General features: G+C 38.2%; 3 protein-coding genes across 3 annotated transcripts in view; 2 read left to right on the top strand and 1 right to left on the bottom strand.

Annotated features, from left to right (window-relative positions):
- The window catches only part of arhgap17a (Rho GTPase activating protein 17a), a 37,950-nt gene extending 29,730 nt beyond the window's left edge, over positions 1-8,220 (bottom strand). Inside the window, exon 1 of the mRNA XM_083903786.1 lies at positions 7,642-8,220. Within this exon, the coding sequence (XP_083759912.1) occupies positions 7,642-7,760 (119 nt within the window). The 5' untranslated portion in view covers positions 7,761-8,220. The remainder of the gene's footprint in view (positions 1-7,641) is intronic.
- Positions 8,221-9,779: 1,559 nt separating this feature from the next.
- Positions 9,780-17,085, top strand: lcmt1 (leucine carboxyl methyltransferase 1). Its single transcript, XM_083904196.1, has 11 exons — positions 9,780-10,192; positions 11,881-11,972; positions 12,166-12,287; positions 12,394-12,470; positions 13,523-13,584; positions 13,709-13,811; positions 14,938-15,058; positions 15,166-15,267; positions 15,773-15,864; positions 15,944-16,041; positions 16,586-17,085. The coding sequence occupies exons 1-11, from the start codon at positions 10,107-10,109 to the stop codon at positions 16,606-16,608; spliced, it is 978 nt and encodes a 325-aa protein (XP_083760322.1). The 5' UTR covers positions 9,780-10,106; the 3' UTR covers positions 16,609-17,085.
- A 952-nt stretch (positions 17,086-18,037) lies between these two features.
- LOC310939120 (aquaporin-8-like) lies at positions 18,038-20,574 on the top strand (the record flags this gene model as incomplete). Its single annotated transcript, XM_083903787.1, has 5 exons — positions 18,038-18,297; positions 19,206-19,332; positions 19,426-19,634; positions 20,079-20,213; positions 20,480-20,574. 5 exons carry the CDS (start codon positions 18,038-18,040, stop codon positions 20,520-20,522), a joined length of 774 nt encoding a protein of 257 aa, XP_083759913.1. The 3' UTR covers positions 20,523-20,574.
- Between the last annotated feature and the right edge of the window lie 1,472 nt (positions 20,575-22,046).

A 22,046-nucleotide genomic window follows, 5' to 3' on the forward strand; every position in this document is an offset into this window, starting at 1 on the left:
GTTTTTCGCCCCAAATGCCAACATTACTTTTGTAGACTCTTGACCAAAAACGAAAGCATCATCTTGGACTTTGGACGAAATGTTTTGCTGATTTAATCTAAAAACAGATCTGGTTAGATTAAGTTAAATGGAACAGCTACAAAAAGCACTTAAATTCCTGCACCACTGACTCTAATCTGCAGTTTTTCGGCCTCAGTTTCCTCTTTTTTTCCTCTAACTTTCCCATGACTCAAACTTGTCAAACTCTCTTCGTTTCTTTGCTTCGAGCCCAAAAATAATGACGCTACCTCATCTGTGGGTTGTGTCTTACGCTGAGCCAATGTCAACTCTTTCCCAAGTGTAGGCTCCGCCTCCTTGACTACAGAGACCTGGAGAGAGTGACTGGCCCCGCCTCCAAAAACAAAAAAAGTGCTCTCTCTGAACTATAGTAACCTCGTCACATCTGCTTCCAATTACAACACAGAGACAGAACAGAGAAACTGACACAGAGAAAGAGAGGATGATCACATGACACAGAGGAATACCAAGGTTTTTAGGGGGGGGGGATTAAAGTGTCATTTAAAAAAAAAAGTGCCAAACCAGAATAATCTGGAGACGAGAGATGAATGGAAAAAGAAAAGTGTCTCTGGAGACGAACCATAGCCGCAGTGGTGAGATCACACATGTAGAGCGAGGACGGGCTTTTATAAACCACAAGACAAGACAACCAGCTAACACACACACACACACACACACACACACACACACAGATTATAATGCACAAACACATACACGTCATGATTCTGAAGCCACAGTATGGAAACCATGTCCTGGTGTCGTCTACATGCTGTGGAGTCCTTCATGTGGTCCTGTTCAGGCCCTGAGCTTCAAAACCAGTTTTCGTTTAATAAACAATAAACGCTACAGTTCGACTGTAGGAGCGCTAACGGCGCTAAAGGGGCTAACGCAGCTAACTGGTAAATACCTGGTACCTGGACTCCAATGCCATGGCGCGTAAACACGGCGTCACATAGCGGTTGAGAGATATAATCCCTCCAGCCTGTGTCCTGGGTCGACCCCCGGGGTCTCCTCCCAGAAGAACATGCCTTAAACACCTCCCCAAGAAGGTGTCCAGGAGGCATTGGTTCCCCTTCCGGATGTCCGAGCTCCTCACCCTAACCTCTAAGGCCGAGCCTAGCTACCCCGTGGAGGGAGCCTAGTTGGCACGCCTGTATGTGTGATCTCGTTCTTTCGGTCACTACCCAAAGTTCACGCCCACTTCCAAAAAATAGCATTGTGGAGCCCCCAAAAGCGTTTTTAAACGTTGCCCGGCTAGTGTGAACAACGTGTTTGAAACCTGGTTTTGAAACAAAAACGAAGACTCGTAAGTGTAAAAAAAGCCTTCTGATCCAGGTTAGGGTGCAGAATTAAGCACAAAATAATGGAAATTGCAATATCTTGGTCCAAAGACACGGAATTTATTTAACGGAGTAAAGCGAAGCAGTATTACGGTGAAATTCTGCAGTGCTGATGGAAATCACAAAATTCTGGTGTTGGGGTTTTGTTTTGACACAAATTCTGGTTTTGTCATGAAATTTTAAAATCGCATACGTTTTGCGGTGTCGGTAAAAGTGTGTGTGTGTGCGTGTGCGTGTGTGTGTGTGTGTGCAGGCGACAACAAACAGAACAACAATTGTTTTTGCCAGCGTCAGCTGACCTCCAGAGAGGAAGTGCTGACCCCCAGAGCCTCAGTGGAGGGAAAGTGTGTCAGGAGACGTCCTCCACTAGTTCAGAATGGTAACCATGACAATCTACTATCAAAGTGGGGGGGGGGGGTAAGAGAATACTGCTGCCATAAGCACAATAGAGCGGCTGTTAGAGGCCGTTCAATACAATCGGGAGCAGTTTAACCTTCTCCGACAGCAACAGTTGGCAGATTCAGGTTTAAAGTAATGGATACTGGAGGTGAATGAAAGGAGGGGGAAGAATAACAGAGTGACTCAGTCTTTATTCACCTTCCTAATGTGAATGTCGTCGGCAGAACAACAACGTGGAGGTCAAACTAAATCATTTATGTCCCGTCTCTCTGTGAAATAACGAACAAATCCAGGCGGAAGCTCACCTGTACTCACAATACTGACAGATATGTAGTGATATAAACTCACAAAACAACATATAAACTGTTATATAAATGTACGTAAACCATCACCTCTGTCACAAACTGACTTCTGACATTTTTTACTGTAAATGTAAAGGTTTATTTATTATTCTACTGCCATAAAATGTACATTGTGGAGAAGTGTTTACTGAAGTTACAGCCATTTTTGGTGTTATTTATTGATATTTAACAGTCGTATTTTGTATGATAGAGGAAAAGATAATCACTTATGGGGCAAAAAAAACAACTCTATTTTCTATGAATTAATTATCAGGCATCGACGAACCTGATTTCTAAAAATTTGGCATAAAAAAAACAGTTCGGTCGACCTCTAATTCTGTTATATTCAAATTAAACAACATTTTTAGTTAACTGATCGTCTTTGTCGATCATTTATGGAATAATCCCATTTGAGAATCCATATATTTATTTAAAAACGGATTGAAATGATTATTAAAAGTGTAAGCGATGAGTTTAGTTGTAAAAGCAGCAGCAGCAGGAAACGCCCAGAGTCACCTTTCCCTTTTTTTACGTCCTGTTTTTACTGTGACATTTTGTTGGTGCCTGAGGGGAAAGTGTCTTTTTCAAATAACCGCAGACTTCCAATGACAATGGATCTGCATCAGGTTGCGTAACGACTTCAGCTGATTGTTGTTGTTGTTGTGTACAATATCAAAAGGGAGCAGATTATATAATCAGGGCTAGAAATGCTAGTACGTGATTAACTCAACTGTGAGCAAAGACAAAAGCTGCATTTGTTCTGCAGCAGACGGTGAATCTTCACCAGCCGTTATTGCTAAAACAATGCTAAGCTAACCAGCTGCTCATTAACGACCATCGTTATATTTCCCCGAGGTAACTTTCACTTTCCATATCTGGCCGTTATTCGACGTACTGAGAAGCTGACGTCACGAACGTGTGACACGCGCCGGTGAATCTGAAGGATAGATAAACTTGGATTATATAATCCTGCTATAGTTGACTTTCACGTCTCAGGTCGCACATTTCCTTTACGACACAAGTTAATCTTTAATCCAGTCTCCTGATTGGCAGCAGCTTCTGTGTGTGAACAATCACATCAATCAGTGACTGGATAAACTACAGAAGGCCTTTATCCTGACGAGGGTCACATGGGAAGATTTTGGAAAACAACATTTTAAAAAATGTTTTAAAAAGCCAGAATTTTTTCTCAGATCCGACTTTAATCTCAGCATTTATTCTCAAATTCTGACTGTAATCTCAGAATGCCCAATTTATTCTAAAAACTGACTTTAGAAATCACAGACTTCAATTCAGACTTTAATCTCTGAATTATGACCTTTTTTCCTCAGAATTGTTACTCCATTCTCAAATTCAGATTTAATCTCAAATTCTAACTTTAATCCCAGAGGTCACAGACTTCAATTCAGACTTTAATCTCAGAGTTATGACTTTTTCCCCCTCAGAAATCCGACTCCATCTTCAAATTCAGATTTTAATTAAAAATTCTAACTTAAATCCCAGAATTCACAGCCTTGAAATCAGACTTGACTTCAATCCCAGGATTCAGACTTTACTCTCAGAATTCTGACTTTAACGTGTAATCCTCTTCAATCCAGTCCATCTTTAATCACCTACACTGCTTCACATTCGCGTCTTCATCGCGGCTGCGTTCGCTCGTCTTCACACGGTGAACAGTTAAAGCTCATATCGCTGTTTTCCTGTGTCGTCACGTTTTAAAAAGGTGTCACTCTCTCACCACGTTAGCTGTAAACAAGCACGGGGAGTTCAACGACAACCTCCACCGTGTTTCCCTGGCATGACTGACGAGCTGTTTTTCCTTGCACCTCACGTTCACACTCACTCTGTCCACCCGCACATTAATTTTCCCTCCTGCACACACTCTCTTGAAAGCGAGGCCGTTTCCTGTTTGTAGAAGAAGAAGGGGAGAGATTTCCTTACGGAGCGAGCGAAACCATCCGTCTGCTGGACACAGTGTTCTACCTTCATACAATCGCAGGAACCCAGGGGGCAGCAGAGAGGAACCCAGGGGGCAGCAGAGAGGCCCCCTTTGCACTCTGAAGTTTCTGCAGACGTAGACGCCACTGATTGACAAAGCAGAGGAACGTTTGTTCGCTGCAGTCCGACCTATATCGCTCGCTCAGATGATAGCAGGAAGGATTTTAACGCGTCATGTTCACACAAACCAGAGGGGAAACGCACGCATACGTCTGTTTTTAACATAAGCCTCTCTCTCTCTCTCTCTCTCTCTCGTTCTAATTTACTGCGGCTACATTTGCAGCGAGTGAAATGATGAGTATCGCAGCTGTTGCTGCAGGAACATCACGAGTTCAGATCCTCTCTGCTGACTGTTGTGTTTCCGCCGTATGAACACTACAGGGACGACAGCCAGACTGCTGCCAAACACTTAAGGGTCTGACTGTCTTACAACAACTACGCCGGGATTATTATCAGCTCATGTATCATTCTTACAGGCTTGTCACAAAATGGTATCATCCGGTCTGTAAATATTGGGAAAACGGTGACTTATGTTCATTTAAAGGTTATTAGCGAGGTAACGGTTGAGACCCAGTCCAGATGCGAACGGGTATTTTTGAAAAAGTAGCTTTTTCTGTGCGTTTGGGCGGGTCAAAAATATCGCAAATTTGTGATCTATCGTTGTCTGCCGTCCTTTGCAATAGGATAATCGATAAGGGTAGATGTTCTCAAAAGGAAACGGTCCCTGCCTGTTTCGCTCGCCAGGCGTCGCTACTTCGATGTCTCCTCACGGTGGCGCTGCTCAAATGAACGAGGAGAAACTTGGGGTGGAATTTACCTGAGTTTACAGCGGAGAAAGCTACACAGATATCACAATATATCGCTATATGATTGCCTGGCAATATATTGTTGTATCGCGATATTATTGGCATCACGGACCACGTCGCGCATATCGTGCGTATAAGTTTTTCTTGTCTTGTGAATAAATAGAGAAATCCTGCACTTTTAACTTTTCACGTCAACGTTTTGTCTTCTTCAGTGAGACAGCGATGTATCGCTATACGATTATCTGGCAATATATTGTTGTATCGTGATATTATTGGTAACGTGGACCACTTATCGCAAAGGTTTTTCCCAGGTTTTTCTTGTCCTGTGAATAAATAGTGAATTCCTGTACGTTTAACGTCTCACTTTAACGTTTTGTTTTCTTCACAGATATCGCGAAGTATCGCTGTGCGATTGTCTGGCAATATATTGTTGTATCGTGATATTATTGGTATCAAGGACCACTTATCGCGAAGGTTTTTCCTGTCTTGTGAATGAATAGAGGAAACCTTCACTTTTTTACTTTTCACGTTAACATTTTTGTTTTCTTCACTTAGACAGATATCGCGAAGTATCGCTGTACGATTGTCTGGCAATATATTGTTGTATCGTGATATTGGTATTGTGGATCATTTGTCACATACATTTTTTTCCCAGGTTTTTCTCGTGAATAAATAGTGAAATCCTGTACTTTTAACTTTTCACTTTAACATTTTGTTTTCTTCACTTAGACAGATATCGCGAAGTATCACTATATGACTGTCTGGCAATATATTGTTGTATCATGACATTAGTGGTATTGTGGACACCTTATCGCAAAGGTTTTTCCCAGCTTTTTCTTGTCTTGTGAATAAATAGAGGAAGCTACAAGTGCCCACTTAGCGTTATAATCGTCATATTCCCTGTTTAGAAAGTCGCACAAACAGCTTTCCCCATTACTGGAACACAGCAGACGGCCTCAACATCAACCACACGTCAAATTTAAAGCATCAAAAATAATGTGTTTAAGTGATGGAACCGTCTACTCTTTGTTTGCTGCAGTGTCTAAGCTCACAGGTGAACGGACTCTCTATTATAATAAAAAAAAGGGCACCAGTCTCAACAAAGAGGACGTGTTCTGCTGTGTGTTTAGGTTTGTTATCTAGTGTCATTATGTTGTTGTGCAGTGACACACACACTAACACACACTAACACACACAGTGTCCCAGTGTAACTGGAGAGTGAAAGTAGAACTGGCTGCTGCCCAGTTTTCTGAGGACAAGAGGGTGAGTCCTGTCAGAGGATGTTTTCATCCTGATGACTCAGTAGTCACCGCACAGCGCTGATAGTTTTGATGTATTACCTTATTGTTTCCCCTTTTCCTCACAACTATTTCATCCGGTTGAACCGCTTCTGAATTTTCAAGTCCAGTATGTCAAGTATGTCGCACTGATATCGGTGTGGGAAGATTGTCAAGATTGGGATTTCGGTATCAGACGTAGAAAAAAATAGTAGTTTTCAAGGCATTTCTATTAGCAGTAAGCTGTAAATGAAATGCAATTCTGAATCTAAATATGTTACGATGTTATGAATGATAATATCGAAATAATATGGTGTATCGTGATTGTAAAACAACGCATCGTGAAACCTTGCGATTCCATGGTTAAAAACGATTCAGATGCAAGGCAGATCACAGAGAGTGAGGGAAAGTGTGTTAGCTTAGCATCACGTGTGTAAACACCCAGACTTTACAAACACTTTAACTGGCAACAATTTAATTAGCAGACTGTTTAATCCGGTTGAACCGCTTCTTCATTTTCATCTTCTTCCTATTTAGGACTAACAAATTGCGATATTTGACATTAAAAAAAAGTGGTATCGAGGTATTTCTTTTAGCAGTAATAGCATTAGCAATAATAGCATTGACATCCTACACTGATTCATTGTGTTTTGTGGATGAATGTAATCTGAATCTTAAAATGTTAGAATATTATTAATAATGCAATTATATGGTTATATAACATATATATATGTATATGTATATGACTATATATATATAGTCAGGGAAAGTGTGGGTTAGCTTAGCGTATATATATATATACAAACATATATATATATACAAATATATATATATATATATATATATATGTACGCTAAGCTAACACACTTTCCCTGACTCTATATACATATGTATGTATATACATATGTATGTATGTATATATATATATATATATACATACATATACATATATACGTATATATCGTATCGCAGAGTATTGCGATTCCCAGGCAGCACAGAGATGGTTAATTGGATTAAATTCAAAGATCAGAGAGAGTCAGTTAGCTTAGCTTCACATGAGTAAACACCACACTTCACCTGCCAAATGAACTGCTGCTTCATTTTCAAGTCCTATGTCAGGGAAATATTGCGATATTGCAATATTCGTACCGGTATTGGACAAATCTATTTAGCATCTTCTATTAGCAGTAATAGCGATGACATGCTACACTGATTGTTTGTGTTTAGCGGATGCGGTAAATGAATCGCCTTTTTTGCAGCTAAACATGTTATAACATTATTAATATCGCAATAACACAAAAAAACCATCGTATCGTGAAAGCCTCGCCATTCACAGGCAACGCGAACGGTTAAAGGGATTAAATTCACAGAGAGAGAGTCAGAGAAAGTGTGTTAGCTAAAGACTTTCACCAAACAACTTTACCTGCCAACGGTTTGATTAGCGAGCTGTTTCATGCGGTTGAACTGCTTCTTCATTTTCGGCTCCTTTGCCACTCTCCTCTTCCGAAGAAACGCGTCAAAAGTCGGGCTTAGGTTTGTCATGAACTCCGCGGCGGAGCCTCTCTCCCTCTTCTCCCTCTTCTCCCCGTGTTCGCCTTCACGCTATGACGGGGAGAGACGAGCGAGAGCCATGGAGCCCAAAAGCCAATTAAAAATAGTTTGTAGCCTCGCTAGCCCGCGGAGCTAGCCTCTCCCCGGAGTGTAAATCCTAGAGAAAAGTCCACGTCGGGGGCGACGACATGACCCGCGAACCTCCTCCTTCGTCTTCTTCGTGTGTTTCCGTGGATCAAAGTCTCCCCCGAAGTAACTTTCACCGGCTCCCGCGGCGTCTCATGGCGCTCCGTGCTGACCGTTAGCCCGTGAGCTAGCTGCGTTTACCGAGCTGGATGATAATCCGAGAGCCGCTTTTTTCTCGCTCTTTTTTTTATTTTTTTTACCCCCCCAGTGTGGAGGAGCAGGGAGCCCGAGCGAACAGCGGCGGCGACTGGGCTTCACCTCTGCCGCTGCCAGCAGACAACGAGAGAGGAGGAGGAGGAGGAGGAGGAGGAGGAGGAGAGGAGGAGGGAAGAACCGCAGAACTTTACCCGGGGAACATCACCTCCCCCTGGACACTGTCAGGAGAAACACTCAGCATTCATTCACCGACGAGACGACTCGTCCACACATGTATCCTTATATAAAGTACGGATGGGACGATACCACTTTTTTTGTGGCCGATACCGATATTAGTGCTGAGTCATATCAAAGCTGTACTTCTCCAACTGTGTAACAAACGTTGTTGTTGTTGTTGTTGTTATAAACAGCCCCAAAAACATGACTCAGCTAAAATGTTGTAATTTGCTGATTTTTGATCAAAGTCACTGGATCGGATATCGGATATCTTTATCGGATATTAGTCTGATACAAGTAATTTCAGACCATTTAATGCACGTATTTATGCTGAGTCATATCAAAAATGTACTTCTCCAACTGTGTAACAAACGTTGTTATAAACAGCCCCAAAACATGACTCAGCTAAAATGCTTTAATTTGCTGATTTTTGATCAAAGTCACTGGGTCGGATGTCTTTATCGGATATTAGTCCGATAAAAGTAATGTCAGACGATTTAATGCAAGTCATTTCAAAGCCATACATTGTTGTAATAAACAACATGACTCAGCTAAAATGCTTTAATTTGCTGATTTTTATTTATTTTATATATATTTTTTACAGTGTGCACAGTGGCGCGTGGGACATGTAGGATTTTTGGATTGTATGGGATTTTTACCTTTTATATCTGTCTGATATCTGAACCAGTAATTTTGACCTATATCGGACCAATACCCATCCCTAGTATCAGTAAAAGTATCTTAAAGTATATGACATTTACTGTACTTAAGTATCAGAAATAATTTTCTCATATACTTAAGTTTATGAAGTAAAAGTAAGGAGTCAGGATTAAGCCATGGTAGCTCTCTATCTATCTCACTATCTATCCCTTTAATCTGACCAACGTCACACTCTAAGTAATAATCAAGATAAAAAATGGAACTGACTCTACTCTTAATCTCATTATGTAGAATCTCAGTCAGATTATGACACCAGTGAGAGTCATAATCCAACTATGTAACATGCAAACGAGACTATGAATGGAATATTCTATTAGCAAGTCTTGTATGTGTGAATAATCTTATTCAGATTGACAGTTAGACTATTGTTGTAGTGTAAATGTACGTGTAGATTAAAGTTTTTTTGTGTTTTTTATTTTTTTAATGTGTAAAAGTAATAATTTTCATCTTAATTAATTAAATTATAATAGGCTGATGGAATTCTTGTGTAATTATTTAACACTGTGTTCATACCACCTGTTAAATTTAACTAAAATTGCTTCAATTAGTAACAATTGATACATTTACTACACTCAACTTTGCATTTCAGTGTAGAGTTGTTTTAATTTATTTAGGATTAATACATTTGGACGATAAAAAATAATTAATTAATTAATTTTTCCAGGGATACTTTTATTTTGAAAAGAGCAAAGCAACCGGAAATATCGCTATATCGCTTCCGGAGCAGCGATGTCAATGTAATTTTAGCTCCGCACTGCTTGTTTTTAGCCAGCAATGTAGTTATTATCTGTTAATCTTTTTAAAAATACGTATCACCAGCCGCTTTCTACTTTATTTTTCCACACACGCGAACGTGAGTTTATCGTAGTATGCGCTCAGTTTTATTGTTTTTTTCCTCCCCGTTGTTTTAAATTATAACGCAAACTGCTAAACTGAGCTAGCCTGTTAGCTTAGAGCCGAGAGTGAAACAGGTGTGTGAGACTGTAGAGCTGTTCTGCTTCATCATCCCGCAGTTTGGATGTTAAACTCTTGTCGGGATTAGAAGGATTGGGATTATTTATGGCAGCGCAGAAACCTTTCACAGACTCGGACACTGCGGATGAAGCAGTGAGGGCGACGTGTGACGATGCAACTATATGTAAAAGGTAGGCTAAACCTGTTGATATAATATATATTATACGATATTATGGATATCGTCATATCGTGCGAATGTATCTGTGATGACTTGTCCTGGTTTTAAAGGCTGTTGCACTGATAATTGTGAATATTGAATACATTTTTGAAAGACACTAAATGTTATATATGTGTTGATAAAAAAAATATTGACAATTATTTGTGTTATAGCACAATTTTACTATATTTATTGTGGTGTTGGGAACACGATATGACACGATATTATTATCACGATATTGCGATATTTGCAAAATCAGATGGTGGATATTGTCTCTCGACAGCTCTAGTGAGAGTGAGCACTTGGCACCATCTAGTGGACTGAAACGTCAACTGATTAAAATAATGATAATAATTAAATTCGAATCCACAAAAAGTTTGTAACATCAGTTAAAAAATATATTTGGTGTCTCAGAAGTACGGAAGCGTATTGCATTCACTTGAAAAAAAAAAAACGTGTTTTTCTCAGTAATTTATTTTCGGTTTGATTTTTTGAATAATTTATTTTCTGTTTTACTGACTAATATTTTTTCCCTTTTTTTTCTGTCAGTTTTTTTTCTGTTTTTCAGAGTAATTATTTTTATTTATTTTAACAGGGAAAAAAAAAAATTTTCCCTGTTTTTCGGAGTCATTTTTTTTCTGTTTTTGTGATAATTTTTTTTCTGTTTTTCGTGCAATTTTTTGGTCCTGTTTTTCGGAGTCATTTTTTTTCTGTTTTTGTGATAATTTTTTTTCTGTTTTTCGTGCAATTTTTTGGTCCTGTTTTTCGGAGTCATTTTTTTTCTGTTTTTGTGATAATTTTTTTTCTGTTTTTCGTGCAATTTTTTGGTCCTGTTTTTCGGAGTCATTTTTTTTCTGTTTTTGTGACAATTTTTTTTCTGTTTTTCGTGCAAATTTTTTTTCCTGTTTTTCGGAGTCATTTTCTTTCTGTTTTTTTTCGTGCAAATTTTTTCCCGTTTTTCGGAGTAATTTTTTTTCTGTTTTTCGTGCTAATTTTTTCCCCGTTTTTCGGAGTAATTTTTTTTCCGTTTTTCGGAGTAATGTTTTTTATATAAATTAGACAGAAAAACAGGGAAAAAATATTAGTCAGAAAAACAGAAACAAAATTATTCAAAAAATCAAACCGTAAATGAATTACTGAGAAAAAAAAGGAGTTTTTTTTTTTTTTCAAGTGAATGCAATACGCTTCCGTACAGAAGCAATATAATATCGCCACACAAAAAAATTGTTATATTTGATATTTTGATCCCCCACCACAACCCAATTTATAGGCGATGTCATTGTCACGCACGTGAATGTCCTAATGTGTCTTAATTTAACATTAAAGGATAAAGAAACAAAGCAGGTATTATCTGAAATGAAACCGTAATAAATTGGTGCATTTTAAATAAATTAAATACAGATCATAAACGGTAGCTATTTCATTTTAGATCATATTTACAGTTTGTTGTTATATCTCCTATATCAGGGCACAGACGATATTATTATTTATTATCCATATCGCACAGCCTTACAGAAATATTGATTTGATTTATGTTGTGATATATTGAAAAATATAGCTTAAAAAGTAAAGAACATTGTGTTTGCTCCATCAAATATTTTGTTTACAGTGGCCTATAAATGATGTGACACCACCTAATCCAGTTTATAATCTGTGCCGTAGGTTTGCGACCAGTAAAGGTTACTGGAAGGACCCGTATATCCAATACTTTGTGAGATCTGTCGGAGAGAGGAAGGCTCCAGAAATCAACAGAGGTCAGTCGTGTATATATATATATATATGTGTGTTTGCACAAGTGATGGAATTTACCAGGTTTCTTGAATGCATCTCGTTAGCTGCGCGAGTATTCAGGTTTTTTTTTTTAAAAGCCACACTGTTGAAAATGGTGTGGTTAACGATTGTGCTTTATTGTCTTATCTCGCCCTGCAATTGTGTGACGTTTGACAGGTTACTACGCCCGCGTTCAAGGGGTGAACCAGCTACTCGACGCGTTTATAAGGAAAACAGAGCGCGACTGTCAAGTCATCAACCTGGGAGCTGGACTGGACACCACGTTCTGGAGGCTAAAGGTTTGCTGAGCTGCAGCTCTGTCACTCTGACGCGTTTCTGATGGGATTAGACTGCGTCGTTCAAAATGAGACATGCAGTATCTGTCTGTTTGTTTGTGTTCTGCAGGATGAAAACCTGCTGCCGCGGAAGTTCTTTGAGGTGGATTTCCCCACGATCGTGGCCAGGAAAATACACAATATAAAGTAACATTTTTCCTGCAATAACCAGTATCCCAAGATCATGTAATCAAAATATCTTACATTTATTGACTTATGCTTAACTCCTAGGCCAAAGAAAGTATAGAAAAGTGTTTTTCTACAGCTGATTTTTAGAACTAAGGCCATATTTATATATTTAGCAATGTTTTTCCTCCGTCTGATGACATATAACACTTTAATTATAACAAATAATACAAAAAAACAGTTATTGAACATCACCTATGGTCTGTCTCTCCACTTATACACAGTATTTCCAATAAAAAAAAATAATAAAAGTACATGACATACATGAAAAAGGGTCTAAAAAACAAACTTCTTCTTTTTATTATTATTATTATTTTTTAGAGCTAGTTAAGAAGTTGTATCATCATGCCGTCTTCTCTTTATAGCTTTGTTGTTGTAATGAAATGAAACGAACTGTAGGTGGAGACAAAGATCTCAGTATTTTAAAATGTGCCGTACACAAGATTATTTTAACTCTCTCACAGTCTATATAACATCTAATTTCAAGTTTATTTTATATAAATTACAATTATAGATTAAAAAAAACTTTATATAAGATGCATATTTCACAAAGAAATGCAGAAAATTTGACATTTAGTACTAAAACTGTGACTAAACAGAAGCAAAGAGATGCAATAAAGTGTAAAAAAAAAAAAAAAACTTTCTTTAAGCTCAGCATTTTATTAGCCAGTTTATTAGGTACAGCGGTTTTATTTCACAATATCAAAACCTTAATGTCAGACTCTGGGCATTAAAAAGACAGTAAAACCAAAATAAAACTATAAAAGCATAAAATACAGTAAAGAATATAATTTAACAGACCAATATTTAAGAAAACCACATTTTAATATATTTAACATAAAGTCTGTTAAATATTACACAGAATAATTCTATTATTACATCATAGCCTATGACTAGAATGTGAGCAATCGACTGCATGAGAGTGAGACTTTAATAGTTTAATAGTAATATAGATTAATTCATTCATGATTTTAAAGCTTAAATTATAATGATATTTATTTGTCTTTGTCTAGGACGAAGCCTCCGCTGTCCAAACCCATCATCGAAACCCACTCCACTGACTCTTTACTGCTCGGTACTGACACACACACACACTCACACACACACACACACAAACACACACAAACACACACACACACACACACACACACATATCTGTGTAGTCACCTGAACATGTGTGTGTGTGTGTGTGTGTGTAGACTCTCACAGTCTGGACTCAGACCGTTACTGCATCATCGGCGCAGACCTCAGAAACATCGCCAACATGGAGGAGCGACTGAAGAAGTTCCAGCTCGACACAGAGTACGTGATTAACGTCAGATATTATACGATGTTATTAATGAGCCTCAGCTTCACTTCAACAAACTGAAGCTGAGGCTCATTTTTGCTGACTAAAAAAAACCTACTCGCTCATTTTTATCTTTCTTTTCTTTTTCCTCGATGTGTGTTTAGAAATCCAAGAATTGTTCTCTTATCTGTGTTTTCACTGTGTGTAAGAGCAGATAACACTCAGCTGTATAACGTCTGACGTAGACGAGGTTACCCCGCCCAAAACAGAATAATAACAAATAATCTGTCTTTATGCAAATGAAAATGTCAAAATCTTTCTTTTAATCATGAACAATTTTATGTTTTTTGTGTGTGTGTGTGTAGCTTTAAAATATCGGAAAGTAAATCTGTCGATTTAACAGTTTTGAGGGTTTTTTCCACTGGTTAAAACAAGATTTCTGGTCATTTTAGCTTCTTAAATGTGAATATTTTCCTGGTTTCTTTGCTCCGTATAAGAAAGAAATCATTAAAACTGAGTCGTTTTCATTTGTGGACAAAAACAAGAGGTTTGACAAACACTGATCAATATTTTTCTACGTTTTCTACGGACATTTCATCAGACCCAACGATGACTCGATGATGAAAAATAATTGCTAGCTGCTGCGCTAAACACGTTCAAGAAGCAGGAAAACCAGAATCAGCGATTAATCCATGTCAAAGTAGCTTAATAACTTAAATAACAATTATATGTAGGTTGGTACACAATGATAAAAATAATAATGTTTATCTAATGTAGACACCTTAAGGGATAGTTGACAAATAATTCATTTTAAAATAAATATTAAGAATGCATATATATTTTTATAAAAAGTTGGTTGTGCCGCCTGACATTTTTTAGTTTTAGTTAAAAATACTGTTAAAAAATGAGTTAAAACATTTAGAATAATTATTCAATGTATGAGACGTGTTCAAACACATTGTTCTTGATTACATCTATACTGAAAATACTTTTTTAGAAGATTTATGTGTCATTGACTGACACTTTGGAAAGAGAAAGACTGATCCTCTGTTCCTGGTCAAGTGTGTGTTCTACGCTCTGTGGCTGCCATCTAGTGGCAGGTTTTAACATAGTTTTTTTTTTTGAACACTTTGCCTCCAGATTACCGACGTTGCTCCTGTCAGAGTGTGTGCTCGTCTACATTACGCCGTCGCAGTCGTCTAACCTGGTTCGCTGGGCGGCGGAGACGTTCCACACGGCCATGTTCATCAACTACGAACAGGTAAACAAACGGAAAACTCGCATATACGACACAACCGTAGAGTTTGAGTATTCAACATCTTAGAGGCTTCAGAAGACTTAACGATACTTTCTCATTGTAATTTCCAGGTGAACATGAGCGATCGGTTCGGTCAGGTGATGATCGAGAACCTGCAGCGACGCCAGTGCACACTGTCCGGAGTAGAAGTCTGTCAGTCCCTGGACTCTCAGGTACTGATTTAATACACATTTAAAGTCTTTATTCCAAGTCACAAAGCCTGATTTATATGTGAAGGGTTCACCTTATGTTGAGCTTAAAGGAGCAGTTTCAAGATGCATTCAAGAAACCTCGTAAATTGAATTGAATTGAATTGATCTTGTTGCAAATTTTTAATCTGTTCAAGACAGTTTGTCATCTTTAAAAAGTAAGAGTAATACACCTGGAAGCTCCTGGAAGGTGTCACCTGCTCCTATTGGACGATTGCAGCTGTCAATCACACTGTGTCCACTCATATGTGTCGTATTGACCGTCTATTTTCCTCTAAATGTGAACATAATTGACAAAAACGATATTGTGTTCTGTTGAAAAAGAGCTGAAATCAACGTTAACTCCATCAAGTGATGATTAGAAGCTCATTTTCTCATTCACTTCCATTCAAACTGAATCTGTGTTTAGTTTTTAGAATAATTCAGAATAAATCCAGACGATGTACGGTTAATGTGTGGATGTTTGCAGAAGGAGAGGTTTCTGAAGACGGGCTGGGAACACGCCGACGCTCTGGACATGATGACCGTCTACAGTATGCTGCCTCAAGAGGACGTGACGAGGTAATCGCTCACTAACTCGGCTGCGATTCACTAAAAAGTTTCAGGGTAAATTATTTAAATGTATTTAAATATGTTGTAGAATCGAACGGCTGGAGTTCCTGGACGAGAGGGAGCTGCTGCAACAACTTCTTCAACACTACAGCATCTGCTGGGCCACCAAGGACAAGCTCAACCTGGGTAATGCACACACACACACACACACTGTCAAACACTGTCAAAGTTGGCGATACACACACTGGTGCCGTTGGTAAACAACCTGCCAAGTTTGAAGCCTGTCAGACAAATCGTTCTACAGATATAGGGGGGGTAGTGTGCGAAAGGAGGCAAAATTGGCTATTCTATCAATATATGTGTCACATTTCTACCGATATCTCTTGTATTTCTCATCCAAACACCATCAAAGTTGGCGGTGCACACACCGGTGCCCTGAGTAAGCAACCTGCCAAGTTTGAAAATGGCAGCGAATATAGAAATTCCATTCTTTGCTCGACTTGGGTTGCGAAAGTTTGTATTGTGTCGTTAAAAAAGACTGATCTGGGAGCACTAAACACCAGCATCATCATCATCATCATCATCACCGTCGGCCGTAACTACGGCGCCAGGTTGTCCATCACATTCTTCTCTCGCTGTCATACGTGTTGAGATGATGTCCTGGTTCCACCCGTGGTTCCTCGTGGACTGTGTCATTTACCAGAACGCGGGTCGTGTTCTGTTTCCTCAGGTTTGTCACGTTTGACCTTCTGAGTGTGAAAACGCTCCATTGTCTGGAAACGTTTGTTTCACGCGTTCGTTTGCCAAAGGCAACAAGAGGAGAAGACCACGACGCGTACGAGAGGAAACCACCACGTATCCTTACTCCAGTGGGAAGTGGAAGTGGGTTCCCCCCCCCCTCCCTCCCCCCGCTGACGTCAGCAGAATGTGACGGTCGGTACAGAACTGTGAAGAAAGTGCTCGTCTAAACCGACACTGAAAGACGAGCATGTTTTACGTCATTGATTAATGTTGAAAAACTTCACTTAATAATCTGCTGGAAATGAAAGAATGTGCCATTTTAGTTGTATTTATTATTATTATGGGTTAATTCCACCTTCAGAGTCAAAGATAAATGCATGCACTGAGCTTAAGAAACACTGAAGTCATCACGTCTGTAACTCACAGTTCAATCTTTTCTATTTTTGGAAGGAAAATCCTGACAGATTATAGATTATAGATTATGTTTGATGGATGCTCTTCAAGTGCAGATCAATAAAATGTCCTTTTGTGTACCTCTGGGTTGCCATGGTGACTGTTTTTCCCCTTTTCCTGCTTGTTACTTGAGTTTGTCTCTCTGGCAACAAACCCCATTGAGAAAATCAGTGTTTTTAGCTCACAGGGACACAGGAGCTGCTGCTCAACTACAGACTTATTTGGTTAATTATTGTCACTGAGGTGAATCTGAATAAAGTTTTTCAAAAGCTGAATGACCAAAATAACATGTTTGAAGTGACTGAAGGAGGCAGCAGTGGCTCAAAACCTCTTGTTTGCTGTGTTGTAAAAATGGCTGATTTTCTCAATGTGGTTTGGTGTGAGAGACTTGACTGATTTACAAAGCAACACCAACTTCAGATTACAGTCAGAAAAGCTAGTTTAACTCTGAGATAAAGCAGCTAAACATGTTCTTGAGATGTCTTAGACTTTAATAGGTTCATTTATTGCCTCAGTTGTTGGACCCTCATGGTTCTCAAGTGGTGGTACGTGAGCTTCCTCTGGTGGTCCTCGGAGGAAAATCCAGTAAATGTCATATACTTTAAGACTTTTTTACTAACAAAGTGACTTCATCTTCTACCAAAGTCATGTTCTGGTAACGTCCTTGTGCTTTTACTCTGAAACGATCCTCCTTAGGTACTCGGAGAACACGTCCGTGAGCTCTGAGCCAAAGAAAACGGGTGTTTTTGTGGCGCCGTTGAGCGATAAACGGCGGTTCATCATCTCCTCTGACGCTTAATAACTGCGCTGGTGATTTTATGAGCTGATGTTGACGGAGGTCCAACAGTCGTGGGAGCGTCGACAATCGCAGGAATTGTCAGGTCAGGTCAGGTCGGGTCGGGTTTGGACGTGCATGTGCGTCCTGTGAGGACAGTGATGGCTCATATACGTGAACCTCATCAGTCCAGGGTTCAGTCCAGAGAAAGTCATGTCAGGAGCAGAGAATCACAAGACGCTGGAGGTCGTGAGCGTGACTGAGGCTGAGGAGCATCAGGTGACGCAGAGCAAACCTCTGCTTTTCCAGCGTTACGTTCAGCCGTGTGTGGCTGAGCTGCTCGGCACTTGTCTGTTTGTGTTCGTGGGTTGTGCTTCAGTCGTCGCTGACGCCGGGACAGTGGGCGTCCTGCAGCCGGCTGTGGCTCATGGACTCACTCTGGGGACGCTCATCACTGTGTTTGGACAAATCAGGTAAAGACGCAGTTTTTTTAAATTAAGAACATGTTTCTGCTCTGTTTTCCTAACATTAGATCGATCATATTTTCATTAAAAAAATATGGTGCAGTACATTTATTTTAGTTCTTCTCATTAAATATATTTAATTATATATAGAGAGAGATTTTTTTTTTTTTTTTTTACAAATATGCCCAAACTTGTTTTATGTTAATTTAGGAAAAAAAAATAACAATAAAAATTTTTTTTTTAATCTAGCATATTTTTATATCTAAAAACATTTTTATATATAAACAATAAACTATCAAGCATATTTTTATATATAAATTATTTTTTATCTAGCATATTTTATATTTTTTTTATCAAGCATATTTTATATTTACATTTTTTTTATCTCGCATATGTTTATATATATATTAAAAAATTATAATCTAGAAGATTCTTATATATAAGATTTTTTAACTAGAATATTTTACATTTATATACGTGTGCATTTATAAAAACATTTTTATCGAGCATATTTTTATATATACAAGCATATTTTTTAAATGTAAAATATTTATCTAGCATATTTTTGTGTATAAAAATGTATCGAGCATATTATGTGTATAAATCATTTTTTATCGAGCATATTTTTATATATACGTTTTAACTAGCATATCTTTATATGTTTAAAAAAATTATAATCTATAAGCTTTTTATATATAACTATATATACAGAATATTTTACATATATATATATAAATGTATTTATTAATTATCAAACAAATCTCAAATTGCTGCAATAACACATAATTCAAAGAGAAAAAAGCAAATGTATGGAAATAAACGTCGTAAAAGAACAAGTTTAAGTTGAATTAAAAGCCATAAAAAGATGTTTTTAATCAGAATCACAGATTAAAGTTGTGTCTGTTGTGTTTTGTCAGTGGTGGACATTTGAACCCTGTGGTGTCGCTCAGTGTTTATCTGTGTGGAGGAATGAAGCTAATGCTGCTGCTTCCTTACGTTAGCGCTCAGATGTTTGGAGCAATGATCGGAGCTGCTTTAGTGAAGGTACGGAAAACTTCAGAAGATCATAATCCAAGATGCACCAAAAAAAACTGCTTTCCTGGATTAAATCCACATCCTGGTCTTGTATCTGCTCAGGTCGTGTTCCCCGCCGTCACGTACGCCGCGGTCCACGGAGCGGCCTTTGAGCCTAGCGTCGGTGATGTTGGTAAAGCCACGTTAGCAGAGGTGATGATGAGCTTGTTCCTGACCACAGTCGTGTGTATGACGGCCGTCAACCATCAAACCAAAACATCGTGGGCTCCTTTCTGCATCGGCCTCACGGTCACGGCTAACATCCTGGCAGGGTGAGAACCAGCCTCACAAAATGGCCGACAAATGTAAAAAAATATACTTTGAATAGAAACGTCTAAATAAAACAATGTAATTAATACTAAAGTTACCAAGTTATCTTTGTATAACTTGGGAAATTTAGTTAGAATTTAGTTTCAGTGTTTCCCAAACACTGGGTCTGGACCCACAGATGGGCCACGGGAGGGAATTTTACCAACATTTGGGTTCAGATTGATGTTTTACTGTTTTAAATGACGCACATAAAATATCTTGATTTCTTGGAATTTTTGTCTTTTTTTGTGAGTTTGTCAACCATTTTCTTTTTTTCCCCCTAAACTTAGCTAAAGTTAGCAAGCCGTCTTCATATAACTTGGTAATTTGGTAAAGTTTGGATAGTGAAATATTTCTTTAGATTTCATCAATTGTAACATAATGTTACTTCCTGACTCCTGTTCCAGAGGAGTTCTCTCCGGAGCTTGTATGAATCCTGCTCGAGCCTTTGGACCCGCAGTCGCTGCCGGTCACTGGAACCATCACTGGATTTACTGGGTCGGACCCACATGTGGAGCCCTGATCACAGTCTGCTTCATCAGGTAATGTGATGAATACAAAATTATACTTCACCATATATGGAATTCTATGAAATTCTTCTTTACGGTATACGAAATTGTACTTTAAGCATAAGAAATTCTATGAAATTGTACTTTACAGTGTATGAAATGTTACTTCACAGAATATGAAATTGTACTTCACTGTATACAAAATAGTCAAATATTGACTTGGTCTGTTTGGTCATGTGTTATCTTCTATGCACAGTTTCTCGATGACTAATAACTGAAGTTCATGTTTCTTTTTGCAGGTTCTTGTTTGGTGACCAGAAAACTCGAGTTCTCCTGAAGTGAACGTCCAACACTTTTCTCCAACATTGTAACGTAATGGTTTGAACTCATGGACAAAAAGTATGTTTTTAATTTAATGTTGGCGATTTTCTAAGTGGTGCCTTTTGTTCAGTATCTGAAGAGTCAATAAAACGTCTAAATGGAAGCATACGAGTCGGAGCGTTAAGAGTCGGAGCGTTAAGAGTTGGAGTGTTACGCCTCCATCTGGGTTTTTACGTGTTTTGTTACGGCTTCTGGACAAACTTCAGAGACATTCCATACTTTTAATTTCGTACGCAAACAATCACAGTTTTGTTTTGTGCTCGGTTTTTTGTGGCCAAAGTCCTGAATAGAGAACTTCACGGTGATAACTTTACTACTTAAAAACGTGGTAAAAAGGCAGTTCACTGCACTGTAAATCTGGATTACTGTCATAAACTGTTGTCCTTCAGACAACAATACTAGAACTATACATATGATGATGATGATGATGAGGTGGATTGTAAACATGATGAAGATAAATCTACACTAACATGTAGAAAGTACAGTTTACACTGTTTCAGATATAGAATTATATCATTATCAACTTTTAAAAACAAGCAAATCAAGTTTTTAATACTTTAAATTAATTTAATAACACCATGGTCCCTTATTTTGAAATTAAATTAGTAAATAGAAGTAGTAGTATAAGTAGTAGTACTTGCACAGTAGGAGTAGGAGTATTCATATAGTACTAGTAGTACAAGTAGTAATTTGTAGTCATATAGTAGTAGTAGAATTAGTTCTTGCACAGTAGTAGTAGCAGTAGTAGTCGTCTTCTAGTACTTGTAGTATAAGTAGTAGTAATTTGTAGTCATTGTAGGAGTAGAAGTAGTTCTTGCACAATAGTAGAAGTAGTCATATAGTGCTAGTAAATGTCCTAGTCATTTGTAGTCATATAGTAGTAGTAGTCTTCATATAGTATTCTTGGTATAAGTAGTAGTAGTAATTTGTAGTCGTATAGTAGTAGTAGCAGCAGCAGTAATAGTAGTTTTTGCACAGAAATAGTAGTAGTAGCAGTACTTCTTGCACAGTAGTAGTAGTCTTCATATAGTACTAGTAGTATAAGTAGTAGTAGTAGTCATATACTAGTAGTAGTAGTAGCAGCAGCAGTAATAGTAGTTCTTGCACAGAAGTAGTAGTAGTCTTCATATAGTACTAGTAGCATAAGTAATAGTAGTATTTTTTTGTCATATAGTAGTAGTAGCAACAGCAGCAGCAGCAGTAATAGTAGTTCTTGCACAGAAGTAGTAGTAGTCTTCATATAGTACTAGTAGTATAAGTAATAGTAGTAATTTTTTGTCATATAGTAGTAGTAGCAGCAGCCGCAGCAGCAGCAGTAATAGTAGTTCTTGCACAGAAGTAGCAGAAGTAGTTTTCATATGGTATTAGTAGTATAAGTAGTAGTAGTAATTTGTATTCATATAGTAGTATTAGCAGCAGCAGTAATGGTAGTTCTTGCACAGCAGTAGTAATAGTAGCAGTAGTCAAGTAGAACAAGTAATGTAA

Source organism: Microchirus variegatus, assembly GCF_963457635.1.
Source record: "Microchirus variegatus genome assembly, chromosome: 17".
NCBI lineage: Eukaryota > Metazoa > Chordata > Actinopteri > Pleuronectiformes > Soleidae > Microchirus > Microchirus variegatus.